The sequence below is a fragment of the Ochotona princeps genome, chromosome 4 (assembly GCF_030435755.1).
Source record: "Ochotona princeps isolate mOchPri1 chromosome 4, mOchPri1.hap1, whole genome shotgun sequence".
Classification (NCBI taxonomy): Eukaryota; Metazoa; Chordata; class Mammalia; order Lagomorpha; family Ochotonidae; genus Ochotona; species Ochotona princeps.
Genome location: NC_080835.1, coordinates 37,387,674 through 37,411,939, shown reverse-complemented (window position 1 = coordinate 37,411,939; position 24,266 = coordinate 37,387,674). Strand labels below are relative to the sequence as shown.

General features: G+C 44.6%; 1 protein-coding gene across 3 annotated transcripts; it reads left to right on the top strand.

The window, feature by feature from the left end:
* Positions 1 to 5,076: 5,076 nt before the first annotated feature.
* Positions 5,077 to 21,352, top strand: HTATIP2 (HIV-1 Tat interactive protein 2). Of its 3 annotated transcripts, none has more exons than XM_058663254.1 (6): positions 5,077 to 5,129; positions 5,546 to 5,741; positions 7,869 to 7,976; positions 17,330 to 17,467; positions 19,044 to 19,105; positions 20,795 to 21,352. In XM_058663254.1, the coding sequence occupies exons 2-6, from the start codon at positions 5,547 to 5,549 to the stop codon at positions 21,012 to 21,014; spliced, it is 723 nt and encodes a 240-aa protein (XP_058519237.1). In that variant the 5' UTR covers positions 5,077 to 5,129; position 5,546; the 3' UTR covers positions 21,015 to 21,352. The 3 variants fall into 3 exon arrangements, with proteins under 3 accessions (XP_058519237.1, XP_004585508.2, XP_058519236.1); XM_004585451.4 differs by lacking the exon at positions 5,077 to 5,129 and adding an exon at positions 5,161 to 5,271; XM_058663253.1 differs by lacking the exon at positions 5,077 to 5,129 and adding an exon at positions 5,161 to 5,314.
* The last annotated feature ends 2,914 nt before the right edge of the window (positions 21,353 to 24,266 follow it).

Sequence of the window (24,266 nt, the reverse complement as noted above, 5' to 3'; positions counted from 1 at the left end):
GGTATAAACAAACTGGGGGCCCTCTGCTAGTGAAGTATTGCTGGTTTTTTCTCTTGGTGTAACTTTCTTGTTGTGCCACCTTCTCCCCTTCTCTCTGCTGCTTCATTAAAGAGTATGTCTGCAGCCCATTATTTCACATGTCCTTGGGCATCTCCTGTAAGTCTGAACACTGTCAAAGGGACCATTTGGCTCTTCCTTCTCCGGCTCAGGCTTAAGATATGAAAATCCACCATGTAAATGTTTTTCTTGAACACTTACTAAGTGTCAAACAGTGTCCCAGGACTTGGGGCTTGAGCAGGGAGCTAGTTTTAATATTCAACCTCACAGACTAGAGTCTTCTGCGTTGATAAATACTGTGCTTATCCACTTGAACTTGGCCAAGGCCACTCAGCCAGGAAGTGACTAATGAAGATTCAAATCTACTTCTATTTTGCTTCAAAGTTCATTCTTTCTATGACATTAGCCACATCAGTGAAAGTCCTGGCAGAAAACAGAAGGCATGTACCCAAGGGAATATCCGAGGCCATTTTGGGCAGGGAAGATTTACAAGGGCTTGGGGAAGGTTAAAGAAAATCCAGGAAGAATGGTACCTGTCTTGGTTCTAGTAGTAGCAGAAGACCATTACTACCCACTATGTCTCTGTAAGGAGGAGGTGGTAACTGGATCCCAGCCAGAGTATCATATCTCTAAAAGAGGGCTGACGGGCAAGAGTTACTACTCTTGATAAAGGGCCAGGCTCACAGCAACCCGCAGGGAGACATGCAAGCAGAATAAAGATTCTGATCAATTCCCACTTTCAGTCACCTGCTCGTGCTTGCTTTTGGCCAGATCCAACAAGCTAGAGGACAAGAATGATGCAGGCTTTAGGGGTTACAAAACAAGGTACAAAGGTGGAAAATGGACCTGAGGGGTAAATGAAAAATGCCCATTGCAACAGTGTTTCCTATTGAGAAGATCTTGAATTTGCCTTATCCTGTGTCCCTATACACTCACTTGTACTTAACATATTTTTAAAAAATTTCTGATTTTGGGGCCAGTGCGGACTAATCCAATGCCTGTGGCACTACCATCCCATACGGGTGCCAGTTCATGTCCTGGCTGCTCCACTTTGGTTGCAGCTCTATGCTGATGGCCTGGGAAAGCAATGGGGAATAGTTCCCATCCTTGGGCCCCTGCACCCACTTGGGAGACCCAGAAGAAGCTCCTGGATCCTAACCTCGGACCTACCCAGCTCTGGCTTTGGAGCTATTTGGGGAGTGAACCAATGGATGAAAGACCAATGTGTCAATGGGAATTAATATTGTGACATGTAGTATGGCACAGAAGGAAACTGAAAAAACAATATAGTAAAAAGAAACGAGTTTACTAAATTTTGAATTAAATAATTTGTATAGATGATCATTTATCTTCTGAAGTCCTTTACAACGTGGTACCCTGCCTGTTCAGTCTTCTATCTTCTACCTCTGCCCCATGCTTCTATCCCTCCTTGGCATTTGGACTCCTCTAAACCAATTTTACTCCTGTTTACCACAGTACTTTTGTACAAGTTATTCCTTCAGTATAGATTGGTGAAAGAACACTCAGGAGGGAAAGGAGGCTGAATAATAAAAAAATATGAGGAGGTCTTTAAAAGGTTCGTTAAAAATGCAGATGCATTTTTATCTCACTACACTCTAACCACATATTTCAATTTCACTTTTCAAAGAGCTTTTGAAGTGCCCTTGTATGGCACCATCTGCTAAAACCAAGAATAATGTATTCCTGAAGAAAATTCTAAACTAGGTAGGTATTGCTAATGATTTTGACATTGATCTGGATTATTTTCCTGGCACCAATGCTTAACTCTGCTCTTAGGTCATAAGCTTCACAGATACATCCCTTACTTCCTAATCTTAATAATGAAGTTAGCACAGAGGTGGGAAATATACACACATGTGCAAATGGCTTTCCATTCTCACAGCTTGGAAGAACTACTGCTGAGAACATGGTAGACACACTAGATCAGCTGCCTGTATTGCTGAATGCAATTCTTGGTTGTATTTGTTCAGTGACCGGGAAATATTATAATATTTACTTTCAGACAATTATCTGTACCAAATGCAGCCTCTGCCCAATTAGATATCTCGGTTATGACACATTGGTTTACAGCTCTGCTTTGCAAAAACGTAAGCAGCACATATACTCAATAGCAAATGGGATAATGTCACAGGGAAGAATCATGGCCACTGTATATGCTACCTCACATCCACTCCCCTTTCTTCCCATAACAATAAACTCTACTTTCTGTGAAGACACTGCCTTGTCCCACAGTCTCAGACATGGAGACTGTTAGGCTCATGCAACTTTTTTTAAACATTTATTTATTTGTATTCGGAAGGCAGATCAGATTCACAGAGAAAAGGTGAGACAAAGAGAAAGATCTATCTGCTGCTTCACTCCCCAAATGGCCACAACCACTGGAGCTGACTCAATCTTAAGGCAGGAGCCAGGAGCTTCTTCCAGGTCTCCCACATGGTTTCAGACTTCCAAGGCTACGAGCCATCCTCCATGCTTTCCCAGGCCATAGCAGGGGGCTAAATGGGACGTGGAGCATGGAGACATGAACCAGCACCCATATGGGATGTCAGCACTGACAGATGGAGGATTAGTCAATTGAGCCATCATTCCAGACCTAGGACCACTCAATTTGATCCCCTGGGTTGTAGTGACAGGAACCAAAGTCAGAAGGATAAATATTAAAACATGTTTAGAAAAATGGTGACACAAACTAGCAAATCTTTGCAGTATGATTTCATTGCAATGAAGTTCTAGAACAGGCAAAACTGATCTAGGTTATTAGCAACCAGAAAGCAGTAGCATTTTTGGGTTGACAGACTTGTTCAATATCTTGTTTGTGGTGATCCTTTCCTATGTGCCTACACAGTTCTCTGAAATCCAGGCATTGAACCTTAAGGATCTGTGTGCTACATTGTACAGTCCTTATGTCACAATTCAGAGAAGTTGGGTTTAGGCACTTGGCCTAGTAGTTAAGATGCTAATGAAGACATCACATTCCATATCAGAGTGCATGGAATGGACCTGTCTCTGTTTCCCATCCACCTTCCTGCTAATGCCCAACTGAGGCGGTAGCAGACAATGACTCAATCGGCTGGCTCTCTGCTGCTCATCTGGACCCCTGGCTGGCCCTGGCACAAGCTTTCACAGGCATCTGGGGAGTGAACCAGAGAAAGAGACCATTCTCTTTCTTTCCTTCTCCCTCCCGTTTCTCTACCTCTCAAAAACTTATATTAAAAAAAAAAATAGGGCCCGGCGGCGTGGCCTAGCGGCTGAAGTCCTCACCTTGAACGCAAAAGGATCCCATTTGGTCGCCGGTTCTAATCCTGGCAGCTCCACTTCCCATCCAGCTCCCTGCTTGTGGCCTGGGAAAGCAATCAAGGACAGCCTAATGCTTTGGGACCCTGCACCTGTGTGGGAGACCTGGAAGGAAGTTCCTGGTTCCTGGCTTTGAATTGGCACAGCACTGGCCGTTGCAGTCACTTGGGGAGTGAAACACCGGACAGAAGATCTTCCTCTCTGTCTCTCCCCCTCTCTGTATATCTGACTTTGTAATAAAAACAAATAAATCTTAAAAAAAAAAAAAACAGAAGAAGGGCACTGTGGCATAGTATGTTAAGCCTCCACCTGTGGTGCTCATATTCCCATGTGGGTGCCAGTTGGTGTCCTGGCTGCTCCACTTCCAGTCCAGCTTTCTGCTTATGGCCTGGCAAAGCAGCAGAGGATGGCTCAAGTCCTTGAATCCCTGCATCCAAGTGGGACACTAGGAGGAAGCTCCTGGCTCCTGGCTCTTGGCTTTGGATTGGCCCAGCTCTTGCCATTGTAGCCATTTGGCAAGTAAACTAGCAGATGGAAGATTCTCTCTCTCTCTCTCTCTCTCTCTCTCTCTCTGTAACTCTGCCTTTTCAATAAAAATAACAAAATAAAATCTTTTTTTTCAAAGGAGAAAAAGCATTAGAGTACCCTAAATAATATCTTCAACAGATTTGATAAATGTATGTGTAAGACAAAGCTTTGTGCTGAGTCGTTAAGATCAGCAAGGTGAGAGTCCACACACTTTGACAGGGAGTGGACAATGAACCAATCTGCTATCAGGGTGTTTTTTTTTTTTTTTTTTAATTTCTAGAATAACAGAATGTTTTGACCAGGTTGTGAAAGCAGGCAGGAATCATGGGGGCAGAGCATGGCTAAGATCACATGTGGGATCCCTGGCAGGTCTCAGGAGGTGTCATCCTGTTAGACCCCCACCCAGGGGCCCACAGCTCAGGCTGCCACTCCCCTGAAGGGGGTCAAGTCAAACCGAGCCTAGTTTTCAAGATGCCAGTGGGATATCTGTGTCCCATATCAGAGTACCTGGATTTGAGTCCCTGCCCCGCTTTCAAGTCTAGCTTTTTGCTGGCGTGTACCCTGCGAGGTAGCAGGGATGGCTCACGTGTTTGGATTGCTGCTTTACTCACATGGGAGACCTGGATGGAGTTCGCAGCTCCTGGCTTTGACCTTGCCCAGCCCCACCGGTGTAGACGTGTGGTAGTGAATTAGCAGATGGGAGACTACTTTGTGTTTCTATCTCAGAGGGTGGGGCTTGGATGACCAGGTCAACTGGCCAGCTGTGGCCAGAGGTTGAAGTGCCTAGGAGAACTATTTGCAAGGTGGACAGGAGTTTGTGATTAATCTGGGTAGCCGAATGGCTAAGAAAGAGGAGGCAGAGGATTGACCTCTTTCTGATGTCAGAGTGGAAGGATGTTTGGATGACTAGAAGGGGAGCATTAAGATTTTAACCTGGTAAACTTGAGATGAAGACGTTTGATAGACAACTAAAAGGACAGCTTGGTGATCACTCAAGGTCATCTCCGAAGGCTGGGGCAGATGTGAGCTGAGTCCAGTGGTGAAGAAGGAGGAGCTACGTCCTGGGGATTTTCACTGTGAGGCACAAAGTTTCAGGGGGTGACCACCACCCAGGGCGGAGCACGTGCTCGGGCCACCTCCCCGCGTCCCACGCGCCCCAAGCGTCCGGTCCCAGGTCCCGCCCCTGAGGGCGGGGCGGCGGGGAGAAGTCACCCGGAAGACGAAGGCCGGTAGGCGCGGGCGTGGTTGTGCCCGACCCCGGTGCTGAGCCGCGGTGGGGAGGCCTCGGGAGCAGGCCTAGCCGAATGCCTGGGCTCGGGGCACTGGGCGCAGCGGTGACCGCGCTGGTGGCCGCGCTGCTCCTGTGGCCGAGTGAGGACGCGGGACCGGGTACAGTCCCCGGGAATCCCTCCGGGTAGGGGACACTCCTGCCGGGGCTGGGGCTACTGTGGTGCATTTTGTGTCACCTGGGCGCTCCCTGCGGGAGCCTGTTGGCCCAGGTGCAGGACCCGCAGGTGACTCAGCACTTTCCCATGGGCGCAGCTGGGGAGATAAATGATATCTTTCTTACATTTACCCAGCCCTTCTACCACGGGTAAGACTGCACCGGCCCTTGCTCAGAGCAGCACCTGTGTTATTTCCCCAGCATGGCCGAAGCAGAGGAGCTGACGAAGCTTCGGGAAGACTTCAGAATGCAGAATAAATCTGTCTTTATTCTGGGAGCCAGCGGGGAAACCGGCAAAGTGCTCTTAAAAGAAATCCTGGACCAGAAATTGTTTTCTCGAGTCACCCTCATTGGCCGGAGGAAGCTCACCTTCGATGAGGAAGCGTATAAAAATGTGGTGGGTATTGGAGCTGGGACGAAGATATGCACCTGTCGATAGTGCCTGGTGAACTGATGTCATATCTGAAGGCTGAGCCACGCTGGTCTGGTGATGGAGGTGGTGAGAGACGATCGCAGTCCTTCCCTTACTGATCTGTGAGAGCTCCTCCTGAGAGCCTTGGCTACCTGGAGGCCACCTCAGCCTGCCTCTCATGGCCCTTCTCTAAGGGTAGAACACTGTGAGGTTGTGTCCTGGCTTATCGTGATCACCCTGGCAAGAGAGAAGAGCCCTGTTTTCTGGTTCATAATCTCTGGCTGGATTATAGAGACGTTTCCATTGCTGTGGCCATTTCGTGGACCACTTATTTTGTCTACCTGTGCACTTCGCATTGGTGTTGTCAGTAAAGCAAAGTGCAACAGGTCTAGGGAGTGACAGGTGGGTTTGTTTTCCCTCCCACAGTTTGCCCTGCCTGACTTCCAAGACTTGTGTCTGTAAGTGACTCCATGCTTTGGCAATGAAGCAAATGATACACACACCAGGTTCTCCCCTGGTGCTAACTGCCTGGATAGATGAAGGGTGAGCTGCGTGGAGATTTTGTACTGTCAGCTGGGTTACTGAATAGATTAAAGAAAATCATGTTATCCTGAGATGCCACCACTGCCGAATGTGTCCCTTCACAGGTATTCGAGATAAAAAGTAAGCTCATAGAACGTGTTCTTGAACCTGGCAGGTTCAAGCATGTTTCTGGTCCATCAGGGCTTTCCTGTTTACTACAGGACTGTACCAAATACTGTTCATTAGAACCTGAAATTGAAATCTCTGCTTTGAGAATCAAGTTTTCATGTCACATCTTTGACAAGGTGCATTGTGCAAACGTGTGTTTCTTCAGCATTGTGTAATTGCCAGGAACATTCTTTTGTAGTAAAGGAAACCCATATTTTTGAACTCCTGAATGATGGAATGTATCAGACTTTCTGTTTTTAAGCTTTATTGCAAACTTACAAGGTTAGATGGTGGTTCTTAAACTTCAATGTGCAGGAGAATCTCCGCAAACGTTTGTTAAAAGTGCGGATTCTGTTTTCCGAGTTCAGCTCTGGGAACCAGGAATATGCGTGTTTATCAAACACCCTCTGGCTGAGTCTATTGCAGGTGGGTTTCAGGATTGGACCAAAGGAAAGATTGTCATTCACATTTCACACCAAAAATAAAACAAAACAGAACGCCAAACCCTAAAGCGTATAGACTCAATAACTTGGCCCCAAGCACGTGCCTTCTAGGTTTCAGGCCCCATACATGGACTTAGATTCCAAACACTGTTCTGTCCCTGCAGTATGCTTCAGTGGTCTCCGCTTTGCTAACTTACGGGCAGGTGTTTGTATTTCCATAGAGAAATTATAATTATGCCTAGCTTTAGAAATCTGGATAAGTAAACTCACAGGTACATAAAAGTTTGTGGGAAAATGCAGTTAAAAGTTTATGTTGATGTAAAAGTATTTTAAAATCCATGCACAGTTTCTTCATATATTATCCATGACATTTTAAAAAGTTTTATTTATTTTTTTTAATGTAAGAAATAGAGCTATAGGAGAGAGAGAAAGAGGAAGAGAGACATCTAACATCATTAGATTCACTTCTTAAATGGCTATGACAGCCTGTTTTGGGCCAGGCTGAAATTGAGAGCCAAAACTCCAATCTTCTTTCCTACCTGGGTGACGGGGCCTAAGCACTTGGGCCATCATTTGCTGTCTTCCCGGGCACATTAGCAGGAAGCAGGATTTAGAAGTAGAATAGCCAGGCCTCAAACTGGCATTCCAGTGTGGGATGCCAGCATCCCATTCTACAGTTTAACCCACTATTCTTTAATCATGGCCCCTCTGTGACCTTTTTGAAGACCTGTCCTGTGTGAGAGTTTATAAAAAATGTGTGCACTGAATTTTTCTAACACTACTTTCCATGAACTTTTTGCAGTGTTCTGGTACATGTACCTTTGCATGTTTAATTTAAAATTCACCGTAATATTGCTTCTGGGTAGGCAAAACATGAACTTGATGTTAAGTAGACAAACCCATCAATAGTGATTGTAATCTGTTCTTTAGATCTAACAGGATGATTGCATGTTTCTAATACAACTGTGCCCTTGTCTAGAATCAAGAAGTGGTGGACTTTGAGAAGCTGGATGACCATGCTTCTGCCTTTCAAGGTCACGATGTTGGATTCTGCTGCCTGGGTACCACCAGAAAAAAAGCCGGAGCGGTAAGGAAGGAATATTCTTTTTCCTCTTTTGCTAGCAAGGAGCATCAAGGAGTTGTTTCTTGCCCACGTTTGGCCTTTGTGCCTATTGCAGGGCTTAAGGTGTAAAAGCTCCTGTTTTTATTTAAAATTCCTGTGCTGCATCAACCTTTTACTAGCTTTGGAATAGAAGTGATAAGTTCACCTTTCCTTCAGGGTAATTCATTCTTGAGTGCTGGAGACATCAAAAATATTTAGATGACTTGCCTATTGCAAATATCTTTGTCATTTCCATATCCCCTGACTAAGGCAAACTGTGATGTCTGACTAAAAGTAATGGGCTCCTGCTGTTAGCACTAAGCTTTTTTCCTCGCTTTTTCCTTAATAAATGTCTTAAAGTTGAGATGTTCTCTCTCACTTGAGTGATTTGCTACTTTCACGCCAAGCTTTAAACTGGGCTAGAACATCAGAACACAGCGGCACGATTCAGCCATCCTCCCCCGGTGACTCAGACCTCGCTGCTGATTCAACCCCCATGATGATTCAGCCTTCACTGATGCAAAACTCTTTTAAACACATTTTATTTTCTTTTTAATAGTGTTCTAAATTGAGTCGACCTCTGTCCAGAAGTCATAGTTTACTCTATGGTTAGGAGTCCTGGTTTATGGCATAGATTCTCGGAAGACATTAATACGTCTTATTTAATTTATACTTGACCATAGTTTGTATCTCTGGCAGAGCTTACTTGCTGGAGCTGAATGTGTCTAATAAATATGCAGGAGCATGATTCTGTCGGAGGAACTTAGCATTGGTTTATGAATATGGCTGGTACATCTGACTTATTAAGAGAGCTTAGTGCTACAAATGAAGAGTTTTTACCCACTGAGTAGGTCATCTCAGGTGTGTTTCTTTAGGCCTCCTGGTAGTACACAAAATCCTTCTGTTTATGCTTTTAGTTGGGACATATTTTCATAGCATATTCACCCTGGAATTTAATGTGGTTTTGAGCTTTGTGCTGGGAACTGTGGAGTGTAGGAAAGCTTGACTTTCCCAGGAATTAGCACATTGTCTCTGTTTGAAAGGGTCATGTTCCTGCTCAACAGCTGGTACTGTCTTTTCTGCCCTAGGGACAGTCACAAGCTGGGTGCCCTCCAAAGGCATCCAGAAACTTTTGTTCAGTACAGTGCAGGTTTCACTGTCTCAACTGCCAACCTGATTTTGGTGGTGACTCAGCAAAATAAAATACTGCCTTGGGCACAGAGCAGTTGATTTTCATGACATAAAGCAAATCTCATTATAGGGTACTTCAGACAAAAGCTAAATTGCATTGAATTGTGCAATGCAGTTTTAAGCAAAAGAATGTATTTCTTCATGATCAATTTTTTTTTTTTTAGTAGTATTGTTTCACCACCTCTCTGGCTACTCAGTACCTTTTGTTCTTTAAAATCCACTTGAAAAGATAAAAGTAATGAATGAGTAGCATGAAAAAAAGCTGGGAAGCCAGGTTGTCTTATCAGTGAGTCAGGACTGAAGTGATCTCAGGATAGTGACAGAAAGCAAGCTGACTTTCTGCCAGAAGAGGTCTCCTGTTTATTTTGTGAAATGGATTTGGAATAGGTGCAATATAGAATTTGGAGATTTTGATAACAGGGCAGTCTGAAAAAAATAACAGCTCCTCAGTGGCTGGTTAACCAGAGTTGCCGGGAAGGTGGTCGTGGATTTCCAGGCGCTGTCAGGAGGCCTTTTGGAGAACTCACTGAGTGCTGCAAACCTGATGGGAAGACTAATGCCATTCTGCAGCTGTTTTGTAACTGCATTAAACACCCAGATTCTACCTTTACGATTCAAGCTTCCGATACAGAACTTGAAGAAATCCAGGGTTTCTGTTTCAATATTCAGAACCTCCCGGATAATTCATTTCCCCGTGGTCTTCAGTGCACTTTTTTGTTGGGGCCTGTATAACACAGTTCCATAACCTGGGAGGTGTAAATGACAGAGTTGTCCTGTCTTACAGATCTAGGGTCTGCAAGTTTGAGCTTAAGTCGTCTGCAGGGTTGGCTTCTTCGAAGGGCCATGAGAGATGGGCTTGTTTGAATTCTCCTTCTCTGCCTCTGTGCATGGTTCACATGGTGTTTTCCATGTGTGTCTGTGTGCGTCTGAGTGTTCCCACATTTTTCTCTTTTTAGAGGATCACCAGTCATAATGGGTTAGGGGCCACCCTCCTCACTCTGATCCAATTTAACTAATTACATCTACAGCGATTCTGTTGCCAAGTAAAGTCACACTCTGAGGTACTGGATGGGTTGGGGACACAACAAGCACTTTTTAGGAGGACACAATTCCATTCATAAGATTTTGTCTGCTTGTTGAAACCAGCACTAGGCTAGGTCAATGAGCTTTCTCTCACCATTTGGAAAGCCACTTTCAGCTGTAGCTGGCTGCATGCTAATCTTTCTTGGCACTTCCACAAGCCATAGTTGCTTGCTTAGTGCAGTGGCTTCCTGATTGGGCCCTGACACAGATCTACTGAAACTGGAAGCTTAGACTCTGTTTTTAGCAGGGTTATTGGGAAATCTGGGTCCAGCCACCCTTATTCTTGATGGACCTGCTTTCAGGAAGGCCTTACCTGTGGATTTTCTGAGTTACTGTAGGTCTATATGGTCTTCACCTTGTGTTGTGGAGTAACTTACATGCTAGTGAAGGTTGACATACTCTTTGAAAACCAGATCCACGTTGAACTTAAGTGAAGAGCAAAAACTTAGGGATACCTCATGAAAATGATGTGTTTCTCTCTATTTGTCTTAAGAAATGGATTTGTGGGGCTGGCACAGAGACACAACTGTCTAATCCTCCACGTGCAAACACCAGCATCGCATATGGATGTTGGTTCATGTCCTAGCTACTTCATTTCCCATCCAACTCCCTGCTTGTGACCTGGGAAAGCAGTTGATGGTGGCCCACAGTCTTGGGACCCTGCACCCATGTTGGAGACCCAGAAAGACTCCTGGACCCTAGATTTGGATTGGCTCAGCTCTGGATATTGTGGCTTTTTGGAGTGTGAACCAACAGAAGAAAGACCTTCTCTCTGTCTCACTTAGGCCCCAGTAGCCTATGTTCTTGGGCTCTGTTTGAATGCATGTGCCATTAATTGAAGAATGCAATCATTGTAGTATTTGTCAGAAGTCACTAGAGTCTCATGGATTCTGATTCTAGTGATAGATTCCTCTAATCCAGGAGTTTGCAAAACTACAACCTGCGGGCTAAATATGAAGCAGCACATATTTTGTCTGTGAGCTAAGAATACTTTACTATTTTTTAAATCAGAAATCTCAAAGAATAGTATATCTCATGGTGTGTGAAAATTTAAGAATTTCAGATTTTAGCATCTGCAATTAAACCTTCATTGGAACCCAGCCATGCTCATTACTGTGCCTGTTGGCTCAGCTACTCTGTGTGCTGTAACGCTTGAGATGCATGTGTAGTCACGGTGGAAGCCACTGTTGCTGAAAGTATTTACTATCTGATCCTTTCACAGGCGAAGTTTCCCCACTCCTTGTCTTACATCTTTCGTTGTATCTGACGTCTGGGAGAGAGCTTGTAAAGTAGCAAGGTCCTAGGTCGGGGTAAGGAACTTTTTTTCTGCCAAGGGCTGTTTGAATATTTCTGTCATTCCCAAGTCATACAAATCTGTCAACCTCTAAAAATTAATCTGCTGTGGATTGATTAGCTGTTGCATCCCTCCTGCAGCTGCCTTGGCAGGGCTAGACTGCATGTCAGCCTTTCCCCATTCCTGACCTCAGTAACATACGTGAGTCCAGATTATTGGGCCTGTTTGGATGCCAAATAGGGGTGGGACGGTGAGTATACTGGTTTGCGCTGTGACCCGCTGCGTCCTTGCTGTAATGAAATGGAGGCAGCCACTGCAAACCCCTTCTCTCTGCACAGTTGATTCTGCAAAATAAAGAAAGAAGCATGGCCAAAAATGGAGTGAAAAATCTGGAGAGCGTAGAGATTGACCCAGGAATCCTTAGTATCTGATTTTATGTTTCTACCCAGAGCTCTTTGCCTGGCCAAGATCTTCCTCCTTCCACTGTACATGAAATATAGCAGTGCCTTCCAGTCCATAGACAGATGGGATCTCAGATCACGCCACTGGTTGGCTGTCAGCATCTCTGTTTGCTGGGATTACTTATGGACAGAATGAGGCAGAAATAGGGCTAAATGGTCCAATTACAGAGTGATGGAGTCCCCCATCCCTGGGGAAGGACCACATGACTTTGAATCTTGTCCTATAAGTCAGATCTGAAATACTGTGTTAGGGTGAATTGTTCTGGAGCCGGAGGACTGCGCTGAGTTTTGCTGAATTGGTAAAGAAGATCAGAAAAAAAATACTTAAAGACTTTGGATTTTAGTAAGATTTAAAATAAGAGTAATTTGTGTCTTTTGATGTTTGTGAGTATCTCCTCTGAGTACATAGCATTTATTTTAAGTGGGTGTTGTGGAGGATTTAATTAATTACTCTCTCTGGAAGGAACTCTGATTAGAGTAGAACATACTTGCTATATGGTTGTTACGCCTTGAGAACATTATGGACTCTGTGTGTGTGTGTGTTTCCTTTTTCCGACCATGTGTGGTTACGGAAAGCAAGCACAGTTTTTCTGAAAATTGTGTTTCCTAAATACAGAGAGGTGAGTCCTAGTTAGTTTTTTATTTTTTAACTTGAGCTATTAGAAAATAGGGAAGGGTATTAATAATATTTTAAAGATAGCTCCTTCCTTCTATAAATGGAAATTTCTTTACTTCAAAGGAAATGGATGTGTGTCGATACCTCCTAGCCAATCAACCAGGACCCATGCTTAAGTTGCATTTCTAAGTCCTTGAAAACCCTTGACCCTTTTGCTTTTGAATTTCATTCACCAGCTAAAAGGCCACGCCATCAGGGTGAGGGAAGTGAAATTCAAAATTTAGTGAGCTTGGAAAAATGCGTATTTATAATCAGCTTGAGGGTTCAGAGGATTTGTGAAATCGTTTTGGATTAGCAGCCATTGATTGCTAATAAAACAATATTTAGCTTTGTCCAGAGAACAGCGATGGAAAAAGGTGTGGGCACCTTGTCAAGAGGGCCCATTGAACAGGAGTGATGGGTAGGTGTGGGGGTCTCTGTGGCAGCGTGGGCGCTCCTCCTTCAAGAAGCGATTGTCAGTTGCCAAGGAGGCTGCTGAAAGGAAGGACGCCAGAGTCTGATGGCTGGGGTGGTATTGATGTGCCTTCGCTGACTAATCAGATTGAAAAGAGCCCATGGTATTTATGTCACTTTAATTTTCATCAAACAATTGGGGACGACAGCACTCTATTAAGGAGAGGTTGATCCAGAACTAAAGCCAAATAAATTAGGGTCTCAGTTTAATCAAATTATCCCTTTACTGGCTTTAGGATTAAGTGAGGGAGATAGCGTCCGTCAGGGGACTTGTGATTGGTTGAATGTTTTCCCTTATTTTTAAAGTAACTGATGAAAGAAAATGCATTTTATCAGGAGCAACTATGATAAATCTGTCCATAAACTTGTGCCAAGAAACCAACAAAAACTATAGCATTTTATTTCACTAGTCAACTATGTAACTTTATTGTGAATAGCAAACCCATTATTAACTTTCAGATTGTTGGTGAAGAAATGGGCATGAAAGTAAAATGCTCTATGGTGTTTTAGAATTTCTCTACATAGTTTGAGTTGTTTTCTTGGCATACTTTCAGCATATTTAAAATCTCAATTTGGAGAAAGACTTGAGAAAAATCACCTCTCTATCTTTGTTAGAATGTGCTGAGTATTAAAATTACTTTTCTTTGCCCTGAGTTAAAAAGCAACATAAATTTGAAACAGTGCAGATAACACAAAAGGAAATAATGATTCATGGGTAAGGAGACGAGAGTTTATTTTACCTAAAGTAAGGCAGAAAAGTAACACGACCCTGCAGGTGGTAGACACGGTTAAAAACACACTGGTGAGTGACAAGACCGGAGGATGTGGAGCTTTTTGGGTCAGGAGAGTGTTCTGTTTCATGTCTGGGAGGTGATTTCAGCATTCAGGTGCTGAAATCCAGCAAGTTCTGCACTTACAATATGTGTGCTTTTGTGATATACTTCATTTCAGAGCTGAAGACGTGATGTGTATGGGCCTGTTGTTTTTAAAGCTGAAATTTAGGGGGTTTTGTTTGTTTGCCTTGGTTTGCTGCTCTAGCAAATTAACTGAATCTTATTGTTTTAAAAGCACATATGTATTATTGTACAGTGTTGCAGGTTAGGAGTCTCATGTGAGTTTCGCTAAGATGAAATCAAGGTGTCACTTTGGTTGTGTCCCCTGTTGTGTCTCCAGAAGAACCTGTTTCATCCCCATCTCCAGCATCTAGAGCTGCATGCGTTGCATGCGTTCCTCAGCTCAGCATCCCACTCCTCCGTCTCTCAGGCTGGTCCTTTTCACATCATGTAGACCTAACTTCCGCTTCTGCTTCTGTCTTCTACCTGCAGAGACCTTCTAGTTATGTTGGGTCTACGTGTGTAATTTAAAATGATCTTATATTAAGGTTGGTTGATTAGCAACCTCACCACCCCTTTGCCATGTAGCCTGACATTTTGTATTCTTTTTAATCATTGGCATCTAAAGGAACAAGGGTGCAAGAAAAGAACCCTCCAGTGTCTGGAGTTCTGCAGTTAGCTCCAATGTTTCCTAAAGTGGCGGGTCACTGGCCCTTATCTCCAAACTGCAGCAGGAGGGGATTGGATGTGGATTCCCCAAGGTCCCTTCCAACATTCTATGAAAGATACACATCACCTTACCAAATAAAACATTTAGAATCATGAACTAACTCAGGGAAAATTATAAAGTGAAAAAAATCACTGGGGAGAGGTAGGAATCTGGCAGAGATTAGTATAATGCGAGGCTACCAGCATTCTACTTCAAAAAGCAGAGATGAGTTCAAGCTCATTCTTTTTTTTAAAAAGATCTATTTATTTGTTTATTTATTTGAAAATCAGATCTTACAGAGAGAGGAGATAGAGAAGGTCTTCCATCTGCTGATTCACTGCCCAGGTGACTACAACAGCCAGAACTGAGCTAATGTGATGCCAGGAGCCTCCTCTGGATCTCCTGTGAGAGTATGTGATCCCAAGGACATCGGCCATCCTCTGCTGTTTTCCCAGACTGTAGGTAGAGAACTGGCTTAGAAGTGGAGCAGCCAAGGCATGAACCAGTGCCTATTTGGGAAGCTGGCACCGCAGAGTGGAGGATTAGCCTGCTGAGCCACCACCCTAGCCCCCCAAGCTCCACTCTTAATTCCAGCTTTCAATTAATGTGTACCTAGGAGATAGCAGGTGATGGCTCAAGCAGTTGGGTCCTTGTCACACATGTGGGAGACCTGGATTAAGTTCCTTGCTCTTGGTTTCGTCCTAGCACAGTGTTGGCTTTGTGGCATTTGAAAAGTAAATGGTTGAACTAGTGGATACAAGAGTTTCTCTCCCTGCCTTGCTGTATTACACACACACACACACACACACACACACACACACACACACACGAAAAATCATCAGGCAGTGTTTGGAATCCAGTCTCAGCTTTGGAATCCCTTGCTTGGAAGACCTCATTGTACAGTTGTGACATTCATTGTCAGTAGACTTTAAACTTCTCAATCGTCTCAAGTTTGAGGATGCCACAGTTGATGGTGGTCCAACTGCTTGAAACTCCGTAGAATTGCTTGCTCTGAGTGCCTTCAGTCAGGCCTGGAAATGAATCTTCCTTCTGTTGTTTGTATCATCCTTTGCCATCTGCCTTTCACTGTCACTTAGTTCTGACTAATAATTTCTCTGCTTTGTTGGATTTCTATTCATTGACTGAGGTATTTTTGGAGTGTCTCCTATGTTCTGGGCACTTGCTGATGCTGCAATGTGAGTTAGGAAGGCAGACCTAGACACTGTTCTCACTTAACTGAATGTAGACCAGGACCGTGTGCTCATGGTTTTATTATTAACCCATCAGTAAGAAAATTGTAGAATGTGTTTCTTACTAATGTGTAAAGTATGTTGTAACGCATACCCCCAAACCAGAAAACTAAGTGCATTTTATTCTCTTAGGGCAGGGATGGGAAATGGCCAGCCCACACACTGTATAAGGCCCACAAAATCATTTGGCTGCAGATGGGACTCAAAATTCAATAAATCAATAGCAGGCTTTTAAGATGATAATTTGGGGGGCTGGTGTTGTGTCATAATGCTCAGACCTCTGTCTATGACACCAGTACTGGTTCGAGTCCCAGATGCTCCACTTCTGTTCTAGCTCTCTGCTAAGGCCCCGGAAAGCGATGGAAGATGGCTCAGTGCTTGGACCCTTGCCCCTATGCGGGAGATCCAGGTGGAACTCCCGGTTCCTAGCTTCACCTTGGTCCAGCCTTGAATGTTGCAGACATTTTGGGAGTGAACTAGCTACTGGAAGATCTCTCTGTCCTCTTCTCTCTGTAACTCTGACTTTCAAATAAGGACATCTTTTTTTTTTTTAAAAAAAGATTTATTTATTTTATTACAAAGTCAGATACACAGAGAGAAAGAGAGACAGAGAGGAAGATCTTCCGTCCGATGATTCACTCCCCAAGTGAGCCGTAACGGCTGGTGCTGCGTCGATCCGAAGCTGGGAACCAGGAGCTTCTTTCAGGTCTCCCACGCAGGTGCAGGGTCCCAAAGCTCTGGGTCGTCCTCGTCTGCTTTCCCAGGCCACAAGCAGGGAGCTGGATGGAAAGTGGAGCTGCCGGGATTAGAACCGGCGCCCATAAGGGATCCCGGGGCATTCTTTTAGCCACTAGGCCACGCTGCCGGGCCCTCTCTTTTTTTTTTTTAATGATCATTTTGTATACCCTGCAAATGATGTTATAAATATTCAGATAAATATCCCCACCCCTCTCTTAGTGCCTTGGGCAGTGTCCTTAGCCTTGCTTTGAGACCCTACCATTGTAGTATTGATACAGAAGGAAAGAGAAGCAGAGGGCTGTAAGTTTGTAAAATTCTTACGAGATAAATGTGTGCTTCAAAGGAGTTTCCCAGCCTGTGCAAGAGATTGCCTTTGCTCTGTGAGGCTGTACATATGGTGTGTTTCAGTGCTGTACTCCTTGTAAGGTCATTGCCATTTGCCTTACTGTTCAGGCCTCTGTGTCAATCCAGTGGACCGTACTTGGAGCACTTCCCGGGGTCTAAGCCTGACTTCGGTGTCTTGTTTGGCTGCATTTTATTTAGATCCTCCCTTCCCCTTAGGCCTCCCAGTCTGCCGCCTAAGCTGAGGAGCAATTCTTAAAATGAACTTGCAGCTTCTGGGAAGGAACTCACCTTTTTCTCTCCCACAGGAAGGATTTGTTCGCGTCGACCGGGATTATGTGCTGAAGTCTGCAGAGCTGGCAAAAGCCGGAGGGTGCAAACATTTCAACTTGCTCTCCTCTAAAGGAGCTGATAAGTCAAGCAGTTTTTTATATCTGCAAGTTAAGGTTTGTTCATGTTTCTGTTTTTCCTATACTGTGGAGAACCTTGCCAGTTGGCAGGTCTAAGTATTACTAAATACTGCATAATGCTGACAATCATTAAATATATTATGCATTATATATAGCTATCAGGATTGTTTTTGCAGGAATATATTTAGTAAGTTTGAGTTATATGAAAGATAATTTCTAGTGTTTTCCTCTCTATTGATTATCTGGTCATCAGTGGGATGAGATGTGGCAGCTCTGGTCAGTAAGGCAAACATGGCACTGTGAGAGGCTCGGAGACAGTGATTCGTAAACCTCTTCCTCAGTTTCCCCGATGGCTAAGAAGAATTAGCTTTCCAAGAGATCTGGGGATATCTAACCTAAACACATCTGTTAGGGGCAAGCTTAACTTTCTTTCTTTCTCTCTGTCTCTTCTTTTTTTTTTTATAGATTTACTTTTACATTCATTCATTTTTATTGGAAAGGCAGATTTCCAGAGAGAAGGAGAGACAGAAATATCGTCTATCCACTGGCTTACTCCCCAAGTGGCCAAAATAGCCAGAGCTGAGCCAATCTGAAGCCAGAAGAGGAGAGTTTCTTCTGGGTCTCCCATGCAGGTGCAGGGTCCCAGGGATCCTACTGCTTTCCAAGCCACAAGAAGGGACCTGGATGGGAAGCAGAATAGCCTCGACATGAACTGGCACCCATATGGGAAACTGGTGTATGCACAGCACTGGGCCATCATGCCATGCTCAAGCTTAAGCCTTCTGTTTTATCTTTAAGAAGAAATCTATATAAACTTTACATGATATACATTCAATACTGTACACGCTTCACACATATCTTTATTAATTTCAATAAAACATAATTTCTGGGCCTGATGTGATGGCTTTCTTGACTAATCTTCTTCTTAAAAGTACCAGGATCCCATATGGCACCAGTTTATGCCCTGGCTACTCTACTTCCCATCCAGCTCTCTGCCTGTGACCTGGGAAAGCAGTAGAGGGTAGCCCAAAGCCTTGGGACCCTGCACCCACATGGGAGACTCCTAATGGAGTTCCTGGCTCCTGGCTTCAGCCTGGCCCAACCTCAGTCTGTGTTCATTTGGACAGTGAACAAGCAGAAGAAAGATTTCTGTTATTCTCTTTCTCTAACTATTTCAATTCAATATACTTTTCTTTTTCTAAATAACTGAGTGACACGGAGGATTTCGGACACAGCAGAACCAGTGTAAACTAGTAAAGGTTGTTGTTTTGTAGCCCATTAATTTTAGACTGAAAGGAGGGTGTTCTGTCATGACTGAACTAATGTATCATTTATCCTTTGGGGATCTGGCCAATGTCAGCAAAAAGCTTGGCTGTGTTGCCGTTCACTTTTCTAGCAGATCCTCAGATGAAGACTACACAGCAGGACTGAGTGGTCTCTTCCTTTCTTAATATCTCTGACTCTTTGGAATCCAAAATTTTGATAAAGATGTTTGTGAGTCTTGAGACCTGAAAAAGCTGATTCTCTTCAGAGCCCTAAATAGCTCTCTGTTCAGCCTAACCTAAGTGAGCTAATGTTGATTCAGCCATAAAATGTGCATTTTTCTTAACAGGGAGAAGTGGAAGCCGGGGTTGAAGAATTAAAATTTGATCGTTACTCAATATTTAGGCCTGGGTAAGTATTCTTACTGCTGGAGAGCGCATCACCATTTGTCAGTCCCTATGAACTGGTGTTCCATTTGGAGAGGTTGCCAGCCGAGACATTGTGAGATGTGAAAGAAACAGACGAGAGGGAGCTGGATTGCTTTTCTGAAGGACCCACACTTTGGATGTGAGAGAATAGGTAGATGGTGCTAGCAGCTGCACTGTAATTTGGAAATTCTGGGTAGCACTGGCTACCTGCCTTCTGTTGAAATGTCCCTTCCTATACCACTGTGTCAGTCAGCTTGGGCTGACCTAATAGAACATCACAGCCCAGGGGACTCTGTTCTCAGTCTGGAGGTTGAGTCCAAGATCAAGGGACTGTCAGCGCTGGTCTCCTGGGCTCAGGCACCTTCAGCCCCTGTCTTCACAAGGCTCTTCTTCTGTGTGGGGTGCGGGGTGGGAGTAGGAAGAGAGGGAGGAGACAGAGATCCAAGGTCTCCTCTCCTGAGGACACCATTCCTAGTAGGCGAGTCCTGTCCCATCCTCCAGACCTCACTGTTGTGGGCTCACACATTGGAAGCCTCATTTCCAAAGTGGCAGTTTGAAGGTGGTGAGCCCTTTAAAAGATGAGCCCTGGATCAGGTGTTTGATGTGATGTCACCCTGTTTGGGATGTCTGCTCTCTGTATCAAAGTGCCTAGGTTCAAGTCACTTCTCCTTTTCCAACTCCAGCTTCCTGCTAGTGTGTACCCTGGGAGGCAGTAGGTGATGGTTCAAACAGGAGAACCTGTTGGAACTCCAGGATCCTGCCTTTGGACTAGTTCAGCCCTAGCTGGTGCACAGTTGCGAAGTGGACCAGTGTACAAGAGAGAGCTCTGTCTCTGTCTCCATGTCTGCCTTTCAAGTAAATAAATACAAATTTTAAAGAATAACAAAGGAGATGAAACCTAATTAGAGGTCACTGTTAGTTCATTGGGGCATCACCTTAAGAAGTTTTGGGGCTGGATTAGTTCTCAACAGAATGGTTGTTAAAAGAGAGCCTGGCGGACTCCTTGAACTTGTGTGCTTGCATCATTTGCCACTCTTTTTTTTTTTTTTTTAAGATTTATTTATTTGAAAGGCAGATTTGTATATATAGAGGGAGAGACAGAGAGAGATTTTATTCATTGTTTGCTTCACAAAATTGGCTGCCAACAACCGGGTCTGAACCAGGCTGAAGCCAGGAGCCAGAAACTCCATCTGGATCCCTCACTTAGGTGACAGGAATCCTAGGACTTGAAGCATTTTCTGCTGTTTTCCTGGTGCATTAGCAGGGAGCTGGAGTGGGGTCAGGCAGGACTCTACAGATGCAGCGCTGCCGGTGGCAGCTTCCCTACCGCCACGATACCTGTCCCTACTTGCCACCTTTACAGGCATTCTCACTTTTGGGACCCTATCCACCATGATGAGCCCCTCACCAAAGCTGAACAGATGCCACACCCTTGAACCCCGACAGAAACATGAGCTAAACAATTCTCTTTATTCTCAAGTACCCAACCTTAGCTATTTTGATAGAGCAACACCAAACAAGTTAGGAGAGGCATCATCGTTTAACCTTAGTTACCCCTGACATTGGGCGTTAGAGGTACAGCATACAAATTTTAGTTCAGTTCACAAAACCCAATGTGGTCTGAATGCAAGTTACTATCTCTTCCTCTGCTTTTTTCTCTCTCTCTCTTTAGAGTCCTATTATGTGACAGGCAAGAGTCTCGCCCAGCTGAGTGGATGGTTAGGAAGTTCTTCGGTTCTTTACCTGACTCCTGGGCCCGTGGGCAATCTGTGCCTGTGGTGACGGTGGCTAGAGCGATGCTAAACAACATGGTGAGGCCAAGTGACAAGAAGGTGGAACTTCTGGAAAACAAGGGCATCCATGACCTGGGCAAGGCCAGTGGCTCACTCTAGCCCAGAGCACCATGGAGAAGCATGCTTTACTGTTCTTCCCTATACCCTGTGCTAAATCGGTCATTTCAGGGTTTAAAAAAAGTCAGCATGCCTTAACTTGATCATTTATTCTGATACTCTGATCCAGGCAAAATATGATTGTGCGTTGCCTCCATGGTTGAGAGTCTGGCTGTACAGACAGTTCACCAGTGAGCTATAGAAAATAGAGATTCCTAGGCCCTAGATCAGAAGGTCTGGGATGGAAACACCAGAATACATCCTTTTCTTTTATTAAAACTGCTGCTGGTGGTTCTGCTGCTGCTGGTGGAGAAACCAGTTGTCTGTGGAGTCCCAGCATCCCTCTACCACACAAATGAGCTATGTTCTGAAACTGGCGACATGCTGCTCTTTGAGTTCCCTCAGTGCTAATGAACAACATGTTCACTGTGGAAGTGGACACTGTGCCTTTACTAGGACTTCGGAATATATCATGAATGGTATGACTAAGCTTATATAATTCAGGGGAAAATGAAATAGAGGAACAAATGGACAAATCTTAGGTGCTTTATAGAGTGTTTGAAAATGTCTAAGTACTCGTGGTGATAAAATTGCCTTTAGTATTTATTAAGTGCTTGCTAAGTTTCAGATTTTGCATATGTTATCTGTCAGTTCATATGAAATGATTCTGTCGCTGACCTTCTGTCTGAGGTGGAAAAACAGGCTCCGAGTGGGCAGCTCCTGGCACAAGGGCCAAAGCTGACGCCTGGGAGCTGGGGAATGTGAGAGTCGGGGTTCTAATCCAGGCCAACCTGATTGCATAGCGTCTGTTTTGATGTACTCTGCAAGAACATTCTTGGTGATTCCAGTTAACTGTTAATGCATGTTGTGGATGAATAAATTGGAATATTTGGGTTTTTCCATTGATCTGAGATCCTTCTGGGCAATCACAAAATGTTCTGCTAGCTAGATCCAGCTCTGTTTCCAGTGCAGCTTTATTCTTTTTTTTTTTTTTAAGATTTATTTTATTTTTATTACAAAGTCATATACTGAGAGGAGGAGAGACAGAGAGGAAGTGGAGCTGCCGGGATTAGAACCAGCGGCCATATGGGATCAAGGCAAGGACCTTAGCCACTAGGCCACGCTGCCGAGCCCAACAGCTTTATTCTAATAGGCACCTTGGGAGGCAGCAGATGATGGCTTAAGTAGCTGGGTTAATGCCGTCCACTCAACACCAGGCTCAGCCTCAGCCTCGTCCCAGCTCCATTTACTGGGGATAGGTGGAGAGGGGACTAGCGAATGTAGGATTTCTCTGTGTCTGACTCTCTGCTGTTCAAATAAATAATAGTTTAAAAGGAGCACATGGAAGGAAGAGCCAATGGCACGAGGAGCACACAGTGCTATTTTCTGTTGTGGAACCAAGGAGAGTCATGAAACGTGTCTTAGCGTCCGTGCCAGGGGAGACAAAGTGGTTAGAATGACACAGTCAATTGTGGGGTCCACAGCATGCTGGGAACATTTAATTTTTAAAAAAATGTTTTTATTGGAAAGTCAGAGAGAGGAGAGACAAAAATGTTCCCTCTGTTCGTTCACTCCCCAGATTGCCACAAAGGCTGGAGCACAGCCAGTCTGAAGGCAGAGCCAGGAGCTTCCTCTGAGTCTCCCATGTGGGATCATGGACCCAAGGAGTTGGACCATTCTCTGTTACTTTCCCAGGAATATTAATAGGGAGCTGGATCAGAAGTGGCACAACTAGGACTTGAACCAATGCTCATATGGGATGCCAGCACCACAGGCAGAGGCTAACTGTGCTGTGCCACAATGCCAGCCCTCACCAAGTACCTTTAAAGTAGCAGTGGACACTGGAAGACAAAAGCCATCCTCCTTAATAGGGCACATATTCTTAAAAGGGAGTGGATATTCCCAATTCCCCAATTTCAGTTATCAAAAAGAGATGGTGTATTCTAATGCAGGGTGGGGTCTTGGAATGATTTTGTAATGAGGAGATGGGACAATTTCCACCTGGCTGGATTCTGAAGAGCCTAAGTGTGTTCTATTGTTAATATGCCTGGTTTCCAGGAAAAGTTAGCCCTTGGGACTTCCCATGAGAACATGGATGGTTGGAACTTGTTCTATGGTTTCCTTTCCCACAAGCCTTCTGGCAGGTATGGTTCAATATTTCAGTCTAGAGTCAAAAGTGAAACAGGACAATGGAAAGGGCCTGTGTTCATCTTTGCGTTGTGAAGAAAAGCGGCCCATTTCTGAGCCCTGAACAGCCCCAGGCTGGGTGCCACTTGTATCAACACTGATCGCCCGGCTGTTCCCACGGGTCCCAGCAGGATTCCCTGCAAACATTACACAGAGCAGATGCGCTTGGTTACAAGTTATGTTGGAAATAGAAAGGGAAATGTGGACCCAGGTGATGAACGGTCTTGAATTCACTCAGCACTTACTCCATGCCCGCTGTGTGCCAGGCACTGGGAGTACATCAGTGAATAGTGACTCGTCCTGGGAGCTGGGAGGTACTTTGACACTCACAGAAGGAAGGGGCTTCAAGATAATGGAGGTATTGCAAAAAGGTGGTACAGAAGTGCGATGAAAAGTTGGAGTTTATTTGGTTGCAAAAAGATTTTGAAGAGCATGCCAATTCTTTTCGTAAGACTTTTCTACACTAATATTTGTGTGTGTGTTAGTCATTTTGATCGTTTAACATATGCCGTAGGAGTTCCCAGTTAAGGTACAGGAATGCATTCAGGAGACTAAGCCGTAAAACACTGGACCTTTACCCCATGGTGGAAACAATCAAGTAAGCTGCTAATGCCTGCTCCTGGACTGACAGAAAAAACCCTTTTTCAGAAATGGTGGTGTACGGGGGCTGACACTGCGGCATAGCCAGCTAAGCCTCTGCCTGCAGGACCCACCATTTGAGTTCCACCTGCCCCACTTCTGAGTCAGCTCCTTGCCAATGACTTGGGAAAGCAGGGAAAGATGGCCCAAGTGCTTGGGTCCCTTGCACCCACGTTGAAGAGCAGGAAGAAGCTCCTGGTTCCTGGCTTCAGACCGGCCCGGCTCTTGCCCGTTTGGGGAGGGAACTAGTGAACAGAAGACCTCATTGTCTCTCCTTCTAACTCTGTCTTTCCAATAAAAGTAAATAAATCCTTAAAAAGCAAGGGTGTGGTCTAAGGAAACAATTTCCAGTTGAGACTAAATGAGGCCCGACCCATTTGCAGCGTCCCCGTGTGCAGTGCAAGCCCAGAGCCGAACAGGAGGAACTGC